Below are 16985 nucleotides of genomic sequence, written 5' to 3' on the forward strand. Positions count from 1 at the left end.
GACCAGTAGTGGCTGCTGAAGCGTGTTGAGGCAAACACACGTTAGCTCTTTTCTCACTAACACCTAGGATCCCAAGTCAAGATTGGCAAATTGGCACAAGATTGCATGACTCACCCCAAGCTCAGAGCTGGTATCACACATTGGTCCCTATTTGTTATTGGTCAATAACAATATGACAAAGCCTATATAGACTATTTCGTTTGTATGACCAGACGTGAAAATAAATATCCAGCCACATTAGGTCAGAGGTTAAAGTGAACGCTACATTTTGAATACGGAGATTCCATAACATTGAAAACAAAAAGTCTGAATCTTAAACAAGCTGCTGAAATGAAGCAACTGTTGATAACACAGAATGTAAAACATTGTTTCAAATGTTTATGCCTATCTGTCTTTATCTGAAATTAAGTTACTGTCTCAGCAACTCAGGAACATGAATTGCAGGGAAATGTTTTTTTTCTGCTGGAAGTTCCACGTTTTTGGGAGAGCATCTCACTTTACAACAATGCATAATGAACGAACCATCATTTATTTTTAGTATATTATGCAGATTTGAGTACATTTTGCTTCTACAAAGACGTTGAGTTAATAACCCTCTGCTGCTCTGCTATTTGCATTTCAACGGTTTTGGACACTGCTGCATTTAGATCTGCCTTAATCCGTCGCAAATACAGCACTAATTCCAGATCAAAGTATTACAGCTGCATCAGCAATCGCAGTTCACTGTAAAGTATCAGTGATGAATGGCAGTACTTTCTATGAGGCATAACATATTGTAATCTACTACATTTGCATTTATGAAGGGGTCTACAGAACTGATCTAACAGTATAATCTAAATACCTTCATGAAAGCTCTCTTTAGGGAATTTAGAGTCTGTTTGGTTTATTTTGTCTTTTTTTTTTTTTTAAATAAAGAGGATGTACAGGTGGAGCTATTTAGACATGCCTCCATTTAGATTTAGAATCCAGGGATTATCGCCATTACATGCCTATAATCCTTGTATTCTTTTTACAGTAGCCTCATCTCTCTACTGATAGGCCAAGATACATTTGATCCATACATAGTAAAACTGTATAATGCAGCTTATTTTGGGATGTATAAAAGAAAGCCACAGCTGGCTTTGCAACATTACTCCAATGTTCAGTGTAATTACAGTACTCTGCTGACAGCCTTTGCACTGGCATCTTTAGTTCTAATACTGTGCAATGCCTGAGTTTTCAGGTACATCCATCATCTAGTACCTATCTTAAGCCAATTAGTTCGTACATCAATGTAAACAACCCAAGCAGACAGGATTCAAAAGATGGCAGCAGCAGACAATACTGTCCAAACAAATTAATCTGCTGTCAAACAAAAACCTGCAACCATGTCAACTCGAAACACTGGAAAGTTTATCAGATGGACTAGACAGAAGTTAAGAGTCCTTGAAACAGAGATGCAGCCTATACTGTGACGTTGCTGTCGGTAGTCAAGATCGCCCCTCCTGGATTCATTACAATGTCTCTACAGCCTTTTCTTTCTGGACTCTTCTGGTAGAGTTGCATGTACTTCAATGTAAAACGATTTAAAAGGAGAGCAAGTCAGAAGAACCAAAGATCCCTCTTATATACCAGGCTTAACTGAAACCCAGCCAACCAGCTAAATACAACATTTAAATCACCAGTATTTTTAGAGTAGTCTCTAAGGACACATTTAAATCTATTAAATACTCAGCATAATCAACAAAAACAACTCGAAAGATAACCCAACATGGATATGATAGCAAGCTCTTTGTTACTGAAGCTACAGCCTGTTTAATTAATCTAGTTAAGATAGTTTAACAGTTTATCTTAATATATAAAAAAGAAAGTTTGTCTGTCTGTCTGTTCCTTTATGCATTTGCACCCCGCAGGAGCCAGTGCAACCAAACTTTGCATGGCCTCCTCTTTCATCCAGGGGAAGGTAGAGGGCTATGTTTAGACACAAAAGGGTACTTTATTTCTTCACAATTGTTTTCTCATACAGTATGGCAATATTCTTGGGATTGTGGATAGTCAGGTTTTTTTTTTTATTTTTTATAACATACATATTTATTACAGTTGCTTTTTTATAATTTAAATTAAAATAATAAAATGGTATAAGTGTGTACAGTACTTTGCACATACTGTATAACTCATATCAAAGCCTGAATTTCTGACACAGATTTTTGACATTCTACTGCTTTTCATTTTAAATATTGCATGTAACAGATTAGAGGGCAACATATCTTAATATAATCGTTCAGAGTATCCTTGTTTGTGATTCTCAGACTGTATTTCACTGTGTTAGTAAAGTTTCATAGAAGCTTCAAACAGGCTCGACAGGTCCTCTTCTGTTTGAGGTCTTGGTGCCAGTTTGGTTACTCTTTCCTGTGAAATGTGCAATATAAAATATAAAATATTAGTTTATTTTGATTTTGCAGTCTTTACCCAAAAGCTGGATAAGCCTTCGAAAGCAGCGAGGTGACATTTTTCGAAAAGGATTAAATACTGCATGGCTGAAAATGAGCTTTAGCCTCACTAAGCCTGGAAATAAGACTCAGATTGCATAGCAATCTAATCCATTCCTGGTTTTACTATGAGTTTAGTAACACCCACCTCAGCTTGTTACCTATACATTGTGGCTAATCAGGCTCATTTTAAAACCTGGAATGGTGAAACTGCATGCACTAGGAGTCTGATTTACATCTCTGTAATCGAAGTAATGTTTCAAACTAGTGAACATTTGCACACTTTTATTTCATGTTTCTAAATTATATAAATATTTGCTTCATGAAAAACGCACTTTTCACCGACAGTAGATTCATTACAATGTTCTCCAATGACGAGTACTGTATTGTATTTACAACAGCATGATTTACTATACTATGAATATGAGAGTATGCTACTGTCCATTACATTCCCAGAGCAGGCTACACATTACTTTCTGTACAGTGCACAGCAATAGTTCCTAGATAAAGCACATTTTAAAAAGAACCCCTCTATTTTACCTGCGGTATGGTGCCTTTGACTAAGGCAGGAATATCTTCTTTAGTGTAACCAACGGCGCTCAGGCCATCATCAACATTCAAATCAAACAAGAATTTCCGGAGAGTGTCTGCCAAAATAAGCCCAGCATCCTCCCGCTTTGCGTTGCGGACGTTGGTCCCTGCAAATGAAACAGAGGCCTGTCTGTGTAACATGGCAAGAAGGAAGTCAGCCCTGGACTTAATCACCACTGCCCCTCACAAACTGCAGAGAAAAAAAAACTCTGCTCTCAAACACAGATTTAGCAAACAGCACAGCACATTGAAGCTGTACAAGAAAGCAGCAATTAAAAATAAAGAGCACTCCTACATTTACATTTAGTCATTGTTGTTCCTGTTAGCACAAAGCATTGCTTGATATCCAAAGAACACCCGTGTGTGCGTGTGTGTGTGCGTGTGTGTGTGTGTGTGTGTGTGTGTGTGTGTGTGTGTGTGTGTGTGTGTGTGTTTTAAATGTCCTGCCTGGGGCAAACAAGGCTACTTCATTTTGAACAGCGTAAACATAGCCAGTCTACTTTCAAATAATTTCCCCCTTCTCTTTACATCCCCAGTAAAAACGGATTAATTATTGCATTTTATGCAGTGTTAACATTAAACAACTGCTCACGGTTATCACAGTATTTGTTATTTCGTACTTTTTAAAATCTGTAATATGGACCGTACTACTATACTAAACATTTATTCATAGGGTTCAACCTTGATCTTTTTTTATTGTATTCAGTTTTAAAATTGAAAAGGAATGATTGTGTGTGCTATTGTGAATAATCGAATCATTGCTAGCACATATGCCAACATTCTCAAACTTATGTTATCCTTAAAAGTCCTTCAAAAGACCTTGCCTAGTATTTCAGCTGCTTCAAGGTGACGTTCAGGACACATGGATCCTGTGAAAGTGAACACTGCTGGAGAGGTGAGAACTACTGATAGGCCATGAGGCTGCAGGGAAAACACAGAGGGGAAAAAGGTTCAAGTGATTGTACTGTATCTAACAAAACAGTTCCATAAAATGTCTCCGCCACGTACATCTATTCATTATATAGGTCTCAAATGTGCGCTTTTGAAAGCAACAGTATTTCCATTTTAAAACATGATATGTGGTACTACACTAGGTTAAAGAAAACTCTGTTTGGAAGCCAGGATTTCTGACTGTCTTGTACTTCCTGGGTCATTTCAACTGGAGAGTTTTCCCCACCCCCTCACTGGCTTCTTTCCTGTCAGTAACCAATTAGCTGCTTCTAACTGACAAGCAGTCAGTCAGTAACATGCTTTGATCCAAAAGACACTGCCGAGGTGAAATGACCCAGCGAGTACAAGTGCAAAAGAGATAACTCAAGAAAAAAATTTTATGCAGCTAATGAAAGTGCAAAATTGCCAAGATTGGAAATTATTTTGTTAGCTACAATACTTCAACTACAAACTGTAGAAATGATACATTTACAGTAGAATTAGAAAACTGTAACACCAGCCCATATCCATTAGATACTACATTATATAAAAAATGGATACTTGATTAAACAAAAAAAAAATACAAAATACAAAATAAACAAACAGAACACACATACATACCACCAAAGGATGATTCACATTATAGTCCTTAGCTCTGTAGGTCTTAACAAGTCCAGCTATAGGGTATGACATTCCGTGGCTGAATAAAATAAAAATAAAAGTCTTATCTCTATTTCTTATTATAGCAACAAAAACTAGAAAAGGTATCTTTTTGGATAGAAAAGACACTTGGGAGTTACTATGGCTTTTAAGATTAACTGAAACTATTCTCTTAGTTACCCAGAAGCACAGTGGTATAACAGGGTTACACTTAAAAAATAAATAAATAAATAAACAAAAAATAAGTGGAAAAAACATTTCAGTCAGAACCTTCCTCGGTGTGGTATATTTAGGGTGTGCTGAGTGCTCGAGAGAACAGTCTTCCAAGGGGATAAAATCTAAAGCATGGTCAAGGTTTTTAAACTAGTGACTGTCTCCAAACACAGTTGATGCCTCCTGTAGTTACAGTAATTACATGAGTGCTTTGATCTTTACTTCAAGGTCCTGATGGCCAAGTGCCACTTCAGCACCTTAATTGAATCAGTCACTTGGTGACAGTTGCTATGCTATGCTGTGAAGCCTTTGTGACTTCCCTGTATATCACAAGTAATGAAAGTAAATCAGCAAAGAGATTCCACTTGTCATTCATATATATAGGTCCTTAAAAATAAGTTTAAGATGATTTACCAGAGGTGAACTCCAGCGTTTCCAAATCCTATTCCCGCAAACACGCTTGCCAAGTGCATGCTAGACCTGGCCTCCACATCATCAGCATTCCTCACAGCTCTGCAAATAATTTAGCAACCGGAAACGAGAGGTACAGTGGCAACTTTAAAGACTGTGGGCAGTTTTTACATATCCAAGACGGTTGCTTCTTCACAACAAGGTGTTTACTTTAACATTAATAGCATAACAAACACAGTATACGTTGCTTTCTATGCTGCAACAGAGCAAGGGGATGTCACTTATAACCTCCCAGTGTATTAGCAGGAGCACGCCTAGCTGTAGTGCGGATAGCAGCTTTCAAGAGGGGGCTTGACTCACTCAGAAATATTAGAGGTGGTTAAAGGTAAAATATAGGGCACTTCGTCAAACACATACCGTTTCATATACTTTGCCACAATATTGAGTGCATGCTTGGACCAGACATCGCTAATAGGGTTGCTTCCCTGATATGCAGGCCGGTAGATTGGGTTTGGAGGACAAGGACTGCGCATGTTGTATGGAAGAGCAGTGTAGGATTCCAAAGCATGGCTGAGGGAGTGGGGAGAGAAAGGAGAATTCTGAGAACCAGCAATCTGGAAAGTTACAAACTAACTCTTCACTCGGGCACCTTAAAACCCTGCCTGTCACCCACAGGAAATCGCTTTCTAAACTGAGTTTTACAAAACTTCCAACAGAAAGCTTAACTGAAGAAACAAAAATAATTCTGGCAGTCACGATTGCAGTAACTCAACTCTGAGGTAAAATGAAGAACAAATGCTCCACCCAGTCATTCTATATTGGTACCAAATGGATAGCATTTGGGGTACTACTAAATTTTTGGATTGCTCATTCACATTTTTTTGCATGTTTCTGAAGATGGGATTGTTATCTATTCAGGGATAGTAATATGTTTAGGAACAGATTTATTGTATTTGCACCAAAGTGCAATTTGAACCAATATTTATTTAATTAATTTTTTTAAAGGAAAATAAAACTGTTAGTGTCAAAAAACTGGCAACGCCGGCTTGAGTTCTAAAATGACCATTCTGGGTTTAGTTTTATTTTCAGTTCACAATAACTGGTGCAAATTGCACTTTTAAAGATCATGGTTCATCTAGCTCTGAGCAGAGGGGGGGTGGTCTGAGTGGGGTTACTGGGCAATAATGCACTCTACCCAGTCAGTCTACATTCCTACAAAACTGATTTGGGGGAAATGGCTTGCTCATTCAAAGGAGATGATATCTATTCAGGGAATAACAAGAATTTTGCATCAGATCGAGTACCTATTGGAGGGCAGTGTACTCCATGTTCCAGTTTATTCATAACTATGTAAAGAATGTTGTTTAATTCCAACCAAGACATTTTATATTTTCTGTATGTGCATCAACACTGGGACAAGAACAAATTCTTGTCCCAGTGATGATCCCACCTCCTGGATACAGATTTTATTCAGTCCCTTTGTGCACATGCTCAACATAAAAGTGTTTTTGTATTTTGTGTTTGGTCTCTTTTTTAAATTATTGTATTTTGTTTCCATCTGGTATAATCTGCATCAGGACAAAAGGCAATTTAATGCATATTAAAAGATCCACAATTGCACCATGTGAATTTAACAAGCGGGCAAACTGAACAAAAGAAAATTACCAGGCACCACAGAATCACATTATAAAAGATTCCTTAGTGAACCTCTTTATTGATTGGTTCATTAAAAACAAACCAAAAATGTATTCATACAGGTCAAAAAGGTGGATTTAATTTCTAACATGAATAAATGAACACCCAACAAAAGTCTATGCAGACGGACTTAATAAGTCACCACATATAGAAACAAAAGGATTAATAGACAAATACTATTATATATTCCCTATAAAAAAAACTTGCAACACTTTAGTTTAATGAAAATATGAATATGGTACATACCACAATACATCAAATCCACTGTTAGCAGCGACCCTCTGTGGCATGTGCAAGGAGTGCAAGGGATCTACCATACCTAGTGTTGGCTTGATAGCCCTGCTGGCAATTCCTAAATATTATAAAAGTTGTCAATTATCACAGAGGTGTTAGTTCAGTTTCAGCAGGGGGTGGCTGAATTTGTGGCACTGGGTTTTATGTCTAATACTGTTGGTACCCTATGTGGTAATTTTTGAAAGTACAAAATTCCATGTTAATGTTACAGAAATCTAGAAACAATCAACTTGCCTGAGTAGTTAGTTAAAATTACCAGGTTTAGAATCATATCTGCACATTATTATTAATAACCTAAAGTGCTTCAGGAGCATAAGCCATCACCTCCAACCAACAGAGTGCTGTATACTTCTGTGCAGGTCCACATTGTGTAATGTTTTCTAACCTGAATGGCAGCTTCAAGTAGCGGGGGGCCTACAGTACTGCAATACCTTGGGGTAGGGTTTATACAAAAATATTTTGAGGGTTCTGTTTCAGGGTTAAGAAATTGTTTTTAGCAGTGGTGGTAATTGACACATACCTGTTTTTGCTTTCAGACTTTCAAAGTCAAATATTGCCACCCCTGTTGTTTCACTTCCAGTACCAGCTGTGGTAGGCACTACATAAAACAACACACAGAAAATCTATGTCCGGTTTCACCATATAATGTAGTTTTCCTACAGCTAAAACTACATTTAAGGAATGTAAACAAACGGGGCTGATGGTCCCTTTCTATAGTTTGGAAGGTTAAATTAAAGAAGAATCAGATACAGTAAACAGACAACAGGGAACTTGTGTAATGTAAAGGAGAGAGAGAGAGAGAGAGAGAGAGAGAGAGAGAGAGAGAGAGAGAGAGAGAGAGAGAGAGAGAGAGAGAGAGAGAGAGAGAGAGAGAGAAAGAGAGAGAGAGAGAGAGAGAGAGAGAGAGAGAGAGAGAGAGAGAGAGAGAGAGAGAGAATTTTCATGTACCTGCAATGAAAGGTTTCAGCACATCAGTAACCGGCTTTCCTTTCCCAATGGGAGCGTTAACATAATCAAGGAAATCTGCTTTAGGATTGCAAGCATAGAGGTTGGCTGCTTTACAGGTGTCAATCACAGAGCCCCCTCCTACAGCCACGTAGGCATCAAACTGTCCTCTCTTAGCAAAATCTATAGCTTCCTTAAAACTAGAAACGGAAATAAATAGAACAATGCGTTAGGGGAACTGACAACAAACAAATACAATCCATATCAGCATAAAGGTAGTGTAACTATCAAATCGAATTCTATATTCAGCCATGGTAGAACAGACTGAATAATAGCTTCTCAATTAAAATAAGAACAAGGGACCTGTTGACTTGAATGTGAGTAGTCAGGTAGGGGGAATTCAGCCAGGCTAGCGTTTCATTGACCTTTATTGAGATTTAGCTGAAACCTAAGATTTTCACACATTTTCAGGCAACTGCTGAAGCAACTAATAGATTGCGACATTTTCACCATTTTGCCTGTATCAAGAATGTTGTGACATTGTTGCTTTAACTCTTCACATGGTGAAAATCGTGTGAACATGTTCCCTAAAATCAGGCTGGAGGAGTTGCCTGAAATCGCTGCCTGGTGTTTCATGTGCTCTTCTTCAAAGAATGCCTGCATTGAAGCTCATTTTATTTTCTCATGCTTCTAAGAACAGCTGTTATTGATGTCTGATATGAAGGGTTGTGTGCCATTTTAGCAATATACATTTAGATCAGACTAAGGTACAGTAATATGGCAACTTACATAGAACACGGTATCAGTACAAAAAAGTGACCAAATGACAGTTATTTTGTGTTTAGCGTCCGCCCCACCTATACATTACTGTAGTGCTTAATTTCACCTTGAAAAATGATGGCTGGAAAATAATCAAGGTTCTGGTTGGAGACAGGGCCTGTCATAACCTTGTTCAGTCTTCAAAATGTAAAAATGAGAAAACACAGCCAGGACATTCTGTGGTTCTACAAATTACCTGGTGTCAGTAGGTTCTACACGCACTTTATCATAGAACTTAAAGTTAACGCCATGTTTTGCTAAAGAGTTGAAAACTGCTTTCACAGGAGGAAGTCGAGCAAGGTTCTTATCAGTCATCAGACAGACATTTTTGGCACCCAGATTCTGAAGATCCTTTAGGAAAATAAAAAAATTAAAAACAGGCTACAATAAATGCAACTGGTTAAATATGTTTTTAAATAAAGCTAGGCAAGGGTAAGTGCAATCTTCAGGCCTTGCAGAACCTAAATAAAAATATTTTGTTTTACAGTACTAGTAAATTAAATTCTAAACAAGTAATAGGGGAAGAAATCACCCCCCACTGTATCTATATCTGTCTCTTAGCAAGGTTCAGTGCTGCCATAGAAAGTCACATGAGACCATGACCTTTTAACTACACTTGCATAATAAATACCACACAGTAGCATACAGTTATGGCCAAAAGTTTTGCATCCCATTAGAATTAACTAATTTTGCTTCAAAAAGTTGAATGAAACCTGGTGAATAATGTTACGTTAACATGTTGAATTACATACAGATTTGTAGTTTTTCATATACTTTACGACAAATTGAAAAAAAAAACTAAAAAATGTGACATTTCAAAATCTAACATGAAATACTGTACTACTATTATGGCATCCGGTAGACTTTTGTGATATAATATGTCAGCAACATACATCCCCTGCCACGGCTGTATTTAAAATTCTAGCTATCAGTATCAACAGTACAGAATACTAGAGAATAAGAATTAGCAATGGCATGTTTAATCGCAATTTGATAATTGTCCAAATTAAAGCAACAATTATATTTACTAACATAAGATAAATAATGCTATTAGGTTTCCTGACAATTGGATATGCAGATCTCCAGACAAATGCAAAAATGTGTGGCGTGTGAAATACAGACAGACAGACAGATATACCACCATGTCCACCATACCCTCTTGGCAGGGATGTATGTTAATAAAGGGAAAAGCATTAGAAACGGAGACACCCCATTGCATATCAAATGGAAAAATTACCATGCCCACTTCCTTTGTAACTCCTTGTCCATATCTGATATTGGAACAGGCCATCTGAAAATACAAACATGCCACGTAAATAACATTTTGTGATTGATAGCAAAACTTGAAATGTTTATATCTCCATGATTTTTTTGTAGTTACAATTTTCTTGTGGTCTGACTGTACAGGTGGCCTTAGTACTTGAATATAAAGACTTCAAGTATATCTTAAATTGTATTGAGCAAATGAGTTCAGCTGCACTACGAAACGTTCAACTGCTTTTATATTTGTCATAAGGACCTGATTTTGAACACGAACACTGAAAGGAAAAACTAACTGTTAATGTTACTGATAATAAATAACAAGAACGTTTTAGGAAAATAAAACAAGTTTTCTTCTTTCCAAAACTTAATTTCAGTCAGTCCCCGGGTCTTTATTTTGATTTATCAGTTGGAACTTGGAACGGAACTCTCTACCTCAAATGCGTAGTCAGTTGTTTTGCCACAGGAAGTACGCTCTGGAGCTAGAACAGAAATCAATCCATTATTATCACCTGGTACTTTTGATGCATGTGGAATGTTTTGTGAACACTGTTTTAAACTGTACAGAACTACACAATGTTATGACTCATTTACTCAGAAGGACCAACTGAGTGTAACGAAGGCTTAAATCAAGTATTTCCTTTTCTTTTCTAGCATTAGTTATTACTAGTGCCACTTATCGTTGTGCTGAAGATATTCTAGTTCCTTCAGAACAGAGAAGATATTCTGGTTCCTTCAGAACAGAGAATTGCATTAATTTTAAACTTGCTTTAGAAGGCCAATTCTTTCACCCTCTACCCAAGAGCAGTTGTCTTGGGCTGGTTTTTAAATGTAACTGCTTAACTTTTAACACACACACACACACAGAACACACATACAGACACACACACACACACACACAGCCCCAACTGGCTCTGGGTTCGATATCCAGATATCATAGCAATAATGAGGATGTTGCATGACTTATAGTCAACCTAATGTATCCTTTCTCTCAATAGTTATCTTGGATAACTATTATTTTTATATTATTATTTTGTATTTCTCTTTTTTTATCATGGATATTTTATACAAGCAGCAGTAAGCTCAACTTTTCCACATTAAAAACATACAAAGGAAAAAAAAAATACCTTGAGAAAAGCCATGAGAATGTGCAGGGCATCTGCACCTGAAATGTATTGGGAAATTAACAAATATTCACACAAAACAAAAAGCCATCTACAGTCAGTGTTAAGTATGATTCATATTAACTGTAGATCGCATATACTTTATATTGTATGCATTCCTATAAATAAAATTATGTAAACGTTATAATCTATATGTAAAAAACAAATAAATTGATACTACCATTTAATATTGCAATGTTATTCATACATATAGTTGTATTTATTTATGAATCGCAGTAGTAACCTAAAAAACGAACTTGCATCAAATGGAAGGTAAATGCAGTAAACTCGGTACTTAAATTAACACAGTATGTTTGAGTAACAAAAAAACACAAACACTTTTATGTTATTCTTTAACACGTTTTTATGCTTTTGTTGCTAAAACCGTGTTAAATGAAATAGAATTTCTTCTAAACAGATCAGCTTTTCAATATTACTCAGGAACGTACTGTACCCTGAAATGTTTTTGAACAGTGATGTCTATGCTGACACCTACTGCTTGGTGCTTGCATCGCGCTTATTTTTTTTCCTGGATTCCAAAAACAAGACTTTCGACTTTCAAAGCAAGGTGGGAACTTATTTTTGTTTTTGAATACCTACCATTGCCGATTGTTACATTAAACAAATCCTTCCCAGGTAAACATACATGTCACTATTATTATATTCTTCCCAAACCACTAGGCTATCGTGTTTAGCGTGCATACATACAACATGTATGCACGCTATTTTTTTTTTTTTGCACAATACCTTTTATTTTCAAAGTTATTAACGCTTTAATTAGATTATTTACGTCGGATGCAACAGTTTTAAGTGTAAACTTACGATGCTCTTTGCAGTTGCCTGAGTAAATGTACTGCTCTCTCCTGTCCTGCCATAGCTACAAAACTCAGTACACTCACTAACGTTGTATTTGTGGGGGAGGCCAATCCGGGCATTGTGGGACACTGGAGGAGCAACATGATACAGCGCCCACGGCTCAGTTCAAGAAAAATTTAAAAACATAGTACACAAACACCAAATTGCTCAAGATCCCGATAGAGTACACGTGATATATTTTAATTATGATTTTGTTATTTTTTGTTCTTCTTCGAAGTGTTTATAGTTACCAATACTGCGTGCCCTATGCGGTGTTGACATAAGTGCTTATGGTTTGTCCATTTCAGACCATTTTAGAGTTCACCATGCTTTACGTGATAGAAATGTGTGCCTGTATCTTTAACACATCTTGTGACATCCTGCTTTACTGTTCTATATTATGGATTAACATGATCTATGAAACGGAGTGGCCCTGTCCAGCACAGTGCACATTGATAGACACATATGGAGAAGGCTGCTCTGTAGTGTTTTACATTAAGCAGTGATTTTTTGTTAGAAAGGAAATCTTAATAACGGTTTGAAAATGCAGTGCTGATTGTTTTACGCTACTTTTTGGCCCGCCTGATTCTCAACAACTTGGCACACATTGTTACAGATTATTATTGTTTTTATATAAATAAAAATCAATGTGAAACTTGAATGCAAATTACAATGATTTATTCATGAACATTTTCTTTTAAGAAACAACGTGTAATGTTTAACAGGGTTGTGTACAAAATGATCAATATACACTTTGCTTTGACATGACAAATTGCAAGGGATGGACTGAGAAAGTTAAGAGGTTTCAATTAAATAGCATGTCGATAGAAAACTTTTTAGAAAAACATATTGTAAAACATCAAATCTTGCAGTGCACTCAGAAGCACACTGACCGAAAGTTTTACATGTATACCATTAAATACAGTGTTTGCAACTTATTTCTATAACAAGTACTAGCAACACGGAAGGACTATGTACTGTTAAATTATTCAGCACGACCGAAAAAAGGTATAAGGATTGACCAAGACTATATTTCATAACATTACAATGTCTGACAATCACTGTCTCGCATCAGTATGCATATACTCTGTAACAAGTCCAAAGTAACAATTTTTCGAAAACCGCAAAATGCAACTAGTTATCACATGAAGTGATACAGTCCTTGGCACAGTAAACGGTTGGTGTCAGGGATTCTCACTTTTTCATCGTTTTCCTTGCTTCTTGCGTGGTTTTCTATTGTTGCCTCCCCCTGGTCCGCCTTTATTGCTGCCGCCGCTACTGCCTCCCCCTGGCCCTCCTTTTTTCCCCTTCCCCTTTGCCTTCCCTTTCCCCGAGAAGTTACCCTTACGCCCCTTTTTACCGGGCGACTTTCTCTTCTGAAACCCGGACTGCCGATCCTCTTCTCTCATCTGCTTGTTCACAGCTTTGGTGATGTCAATTCTGGGCTTCTTGCTGTCCATAATGTTTAACAGATCCAGCTGCTTCCGTTTCTCAGCAGAGAAATCGCCTATGAGCGGCTCGAACTTTCTCTTTTTGCCCATATTCTTGGGCACTTTCTCCTTGGGAAGGTTGCCTTGAAATTTACCCACGGAGGCCGTGGAGTGTTTAGCAACATGAATAGCTTTGCCCAGCTCTGTTTTTGACTGCTGGTCGGTAGGTGCAAGTCCCACGCCGGGCACTTTAATCTTTTGCCCCCTGGCGATGTTTCGTAGTCGGTTCAGTTCGTTCTTTGCCACTCTTTCCTTCTTGGCTTTGATGCGTTTGCTGAACTGGTCCTCATTCGGGTCGGCAGTCTCTGGCACCTCGATCAGCCACTCTTTGGTATCATCATTGGCTCGCTTGTAGCCCCATCGCCTTTTCCACTCCTTGTGCACGTCGTCCCACACCAAGTTGGTTTTCTTTTTCTTTTGGATCCCTTTTAGTTTGGCGAATTCCTCCCATTTGGTAGAAGGCCTGGGCTTAGGGACAGGTTTCTCTCTCGGCAGGCGGGTAGTGGGCTCGGGTAGTTTAGCCACAATCACCTCCTCGACCCTCTCTGTTGGCAGTTTCCAGAGCTCATTGATAAGCAGCTGCGTATTGTCCCGGGCCAGCGAGCGCAGGAACTCATCTTTATTCTGTTTCCTGAACTCTCGGGTGTTCGGAGGGTTTTTATCAAAAGCAAACAGGTTCCCGGGATCAAATTCGAGCTCCAGTTCTTTGTGGACAGAAATACTTTTGAGTTTTTCTGCCTCCTCTCTCTCCGCTTTCGCGAGCACGTCTTCAATGCTGCACGCTGCCATCTTGCACACTCACTAAAAGGAAGCACGTTGAAAAGTGAAGGGGTTAAGAGAATTATTTCCGGGGCGAGTCCTCTGCCACCCACCCACGCCATTCTTGAGGTCGCCGCCAGGTGGTGACATTTAGTTAGATTTAAAAGTTTGAAAGCCCTCCGTGATAATGAAAACAGAATATTTCACAATAGACACTGCCATGTTGGCATCATGATTTTAAGGTTTCTGGTCAGTATACTTTTATAGTGTTTGCTTTTTTTTTTTCAAAGTCTTACATAAACTGTTTTATCATTATACAAATTAATAGGGGAGAATGTTTTTTGATGGATTCAATAATTTATGATTTGTGGATTAGCATTTTACCTTTGAGAATTTAAAGTAATTGTTCTCCATGGCAGACCTGCTCTTATGTACAAACCCATACTTAGGAAGAAACATTGTGCGTTGTGTAGATAGTGAGAAGTGGAAACAGAGTGGGATCTGACCTCAGATGATATGTGAGATGATGTATGTTATTATAGCCGTGTTACATAATAGACTTCTTCTGTTCTCTGCACTTAGCAACATAATGCAGCAGACGCTTCACTGACTTATCCCAGCCAGACTCCCCAAATGTATGCTGAGTGCTTTAAATTAAAAATGTAATTAGAAAATAATCTAATGCAATTAATAAAAATACTGTCCATTTCTGTATATACGGTATGTGTTTTAGGCTTTGCTATAAAGGTATAAGACTGTAACACTGTAACACTAATGCTGGTGATTTATAGCTGTCTTCGCTGCAGTCCATGTGGACTGGGGTACACATAACAACATACCATTGGCACAAGGAGCATGGGGAGGAAGACACATGCAATTGACAGCACCTGTTGAGTTGAGGTACTTCGGCAGATTGACAAGGAAGGTGAAGCTGCCCTTGAGCCAAGTCATCTATATACTTTTCAGATCTCACATTTAAACAAACTAAAAAAATAAAACATGTTCCGTACGGCTGTGCAGGTTATTGCTTGTAAACTAAATAATTGCAGCATTTAGATAACAGTTATGTGTGCCAGGGCAAGCCCTGTACATATCAACGTTGCTTTTTCACGTGGCACCTACAATAATTCATATTTATAATGTATTGGACAGAAAACCACGTGTGCCAGGGTAACCCCGCCCCGGGGGGTATTTGGTTTATTTGTATAGTGTGGGTTATGTAGCATGGGTGATTAAAATGTAAGTTGGTATGTGGGCACAGGGATGTCACAATTGGTTCACGTGCAGACTGTGCCGGAGGCAGATTGAACGATTAGCAAGCAAGTCCCGGCACAGCTGTCAGCATTACTGCTGCCAGCGTTGTCAATGGCAGCATTTCCGGTGTCAGGATAAACCATTTGTTTTATTTAATAAATGTGTGCAGCAGCACCTTTCACTCACCACACTGTGTCCGGCGTTTCCTGGTCTGACATCACCACACAAGCTATCCGTGACACCATGTTACAAACCTGACCAATGACCGTTATGTAATGTGATAAAATAAACACCTATGGCATACAGTGTAGAAGCCAGTCTGACTGATTAAAGATGGTAATCATTGAGGAATGGCCACATAACCCTCCCTCCAGAACAATTTCAACAGCTGGCACACTTGCCATGTTGAATCAGTGCTCCAGAAATGCTCTGTGATGTATGCCTTTTAAACTTACATACACGTCTCCATAAAATGACTTGACAAAATGTATCTAAATCAAGCAGTACTGGTACTGTCTACAGTGCCTATAGAAAGTCTACACCCCCTTTCAAAATGTTCACCTTTTGTTGCCTTATAGCCTGGAATTAAAATGCATTAAAAAAATTTTTTTTCATTTATCTACTGTAGGTTCCCTCTGCTGGGTAGTGCATTTCAAAGCAAAGACTCAACCATGAGCACCAAGGCGCTTTCAAAAGAACTCTGGGACAAAGTTGTTGAAAGGCACTGATCAGGGGATGGGTATAAAAAAATACCAAAGGCCTTGAATATCCCTTGGAGCATGGTCAAGATGATTATTAAGAAGTGGAAGGTGTATGGAACCACCAAGACCCTGCCTAGATCAGGCCGTCCCTAAAAGCTGGATGACCGAGCAAGAAGGAGACTGATCAGAGAGGCTACCAAGAGGCCAATGGCAACTTTGCAAGAGCTACAGGCTTTTATGGCCAAGACTGGTCAAAGTGTGGCATGTGACAACAATATCCCAAGCACTCCACAAATCTGGCCTGTATGGTAGGGTGGCAAGAAGGAAGACATTACTCAAGAAAGCCCACTTTGAATCCCGTTTGAAGTATGCAAAAAAACACTCAGGAGATTCTGTAGCCATGTGGAAAAAGTTTTGTGGTCTGAAGAAACTAAAATGGAACTTTTTGGCCTAAATGCAAAGTGTTATGTTTGGTGC

The 16985-nt window shown here is 38.3% G+C and overlaps 2 protein-coding genes across 3 annotated transcripts; both read right to left on the reverse strand.

Annotated features, from left to right (window-relative positions):
* Positions 1-2012: 2012 nt before the first annotated feature.
* Positions 2013-12396, reverse strand: adhfe1 (alcohol dehydrogenase iron containing 1). Of its 2 annotated transcripts, XM_034058482.3 has the most exons (14): positions 12272-12396; positions 11414-11451; positions 10722-10768; positions 10264-10317; positions 9223-9377; positions 8211-8407; positions 7783-7860; positions 7215-7320; positions 5691-5843; positions 5277-5375; positions 4611-4689; positions 3884-3980; positions 3009-3166; positions 2013-2388 (listed from the first exon to the last, which is right to left on the reverse strand). In XM_034058482.3, the coding sequence occupies exons 1-14, from the start codon at positions 12382-12384 to the stop codon at positions 2305-2307; spliced, it is 1458 nt and encodes a 485-aa protein (XP_033914373.3). In that variant the 5' UTR covers positions 12385-12396; the 3' UTR covers positions 2013-2304. The 2 variants fall into 2 exon arrangements, with proteins under 2 accessions (XP_033914373.3, XP_033914374.3); XM_034058483.3 differs by lacking the exons at positions 2013-2388; positions 3009-3166 and adding an exon at positions 3167-3249.
* A 569-nt stretch (positions 12397-12965) lies between these two features.
* Positions 12966-14620, reverse strand: LOC117435815 (ribosome biogenesis regulatory protein homolog). The gene has a single exon (XM_034059258.3). It carries the CDS (start codon positions 14581-14583, stop codon positions 13507-13509), a length of 1077 nt encoding a protein of 358 aa, XP_033915149.3. The 5' UTR covers positions 14584-14620; the 3' UTR covers positions 12966-13506.
* Between the last annotated feature and the right edge of the window lie 2365 nt (positions 14621-16985).

Source organism: Acipenser ruthenus, chromosome 3 (assembly GCF_902713425.1).
Source record: "Acipenser ruthenus chromosome 3, fAciRut3.2 maternal haplotype, whole genome shotgun sequence".
NCBI classification, from domain to species: domain Eukaryota; kingdom Metazoa; phylum Chordata; class Actinopteri; order Acipenseriformes; family Acipenseridae; genus Acipenser; species Acipenser ruthenus.

Coding starts and splice junctions, on each gene's coding strand:
- adhfe1 (XM_034058482.3), bottom strand. CDS start 12,384: ATGCCCGGATTGGCCTCCCCCACAAATACAACGTTAGTGAGTGTACTG. Junction 5,844..7,214: donor AGTGGATTTGATGTATTGTG/GTATGTACCATA, acceptor CCACTCCCTCAG/CCATGCTTTGGAATCCTACA. Junction 3,981..4,610: donor ATGTGAATCATCCTTTGGTG/GTATGTATGTGT, acceptor TTTTCCCTGCAG/CCTCATGGCCTATCAGTAGT.
- LOC117435815 (XM_034059258.3), bottom strand. CDS start 14,583: ATGGCAGCGTGCAGCATTGAAGACGTGCTCGCGAAAGCGGAGAGAGAG.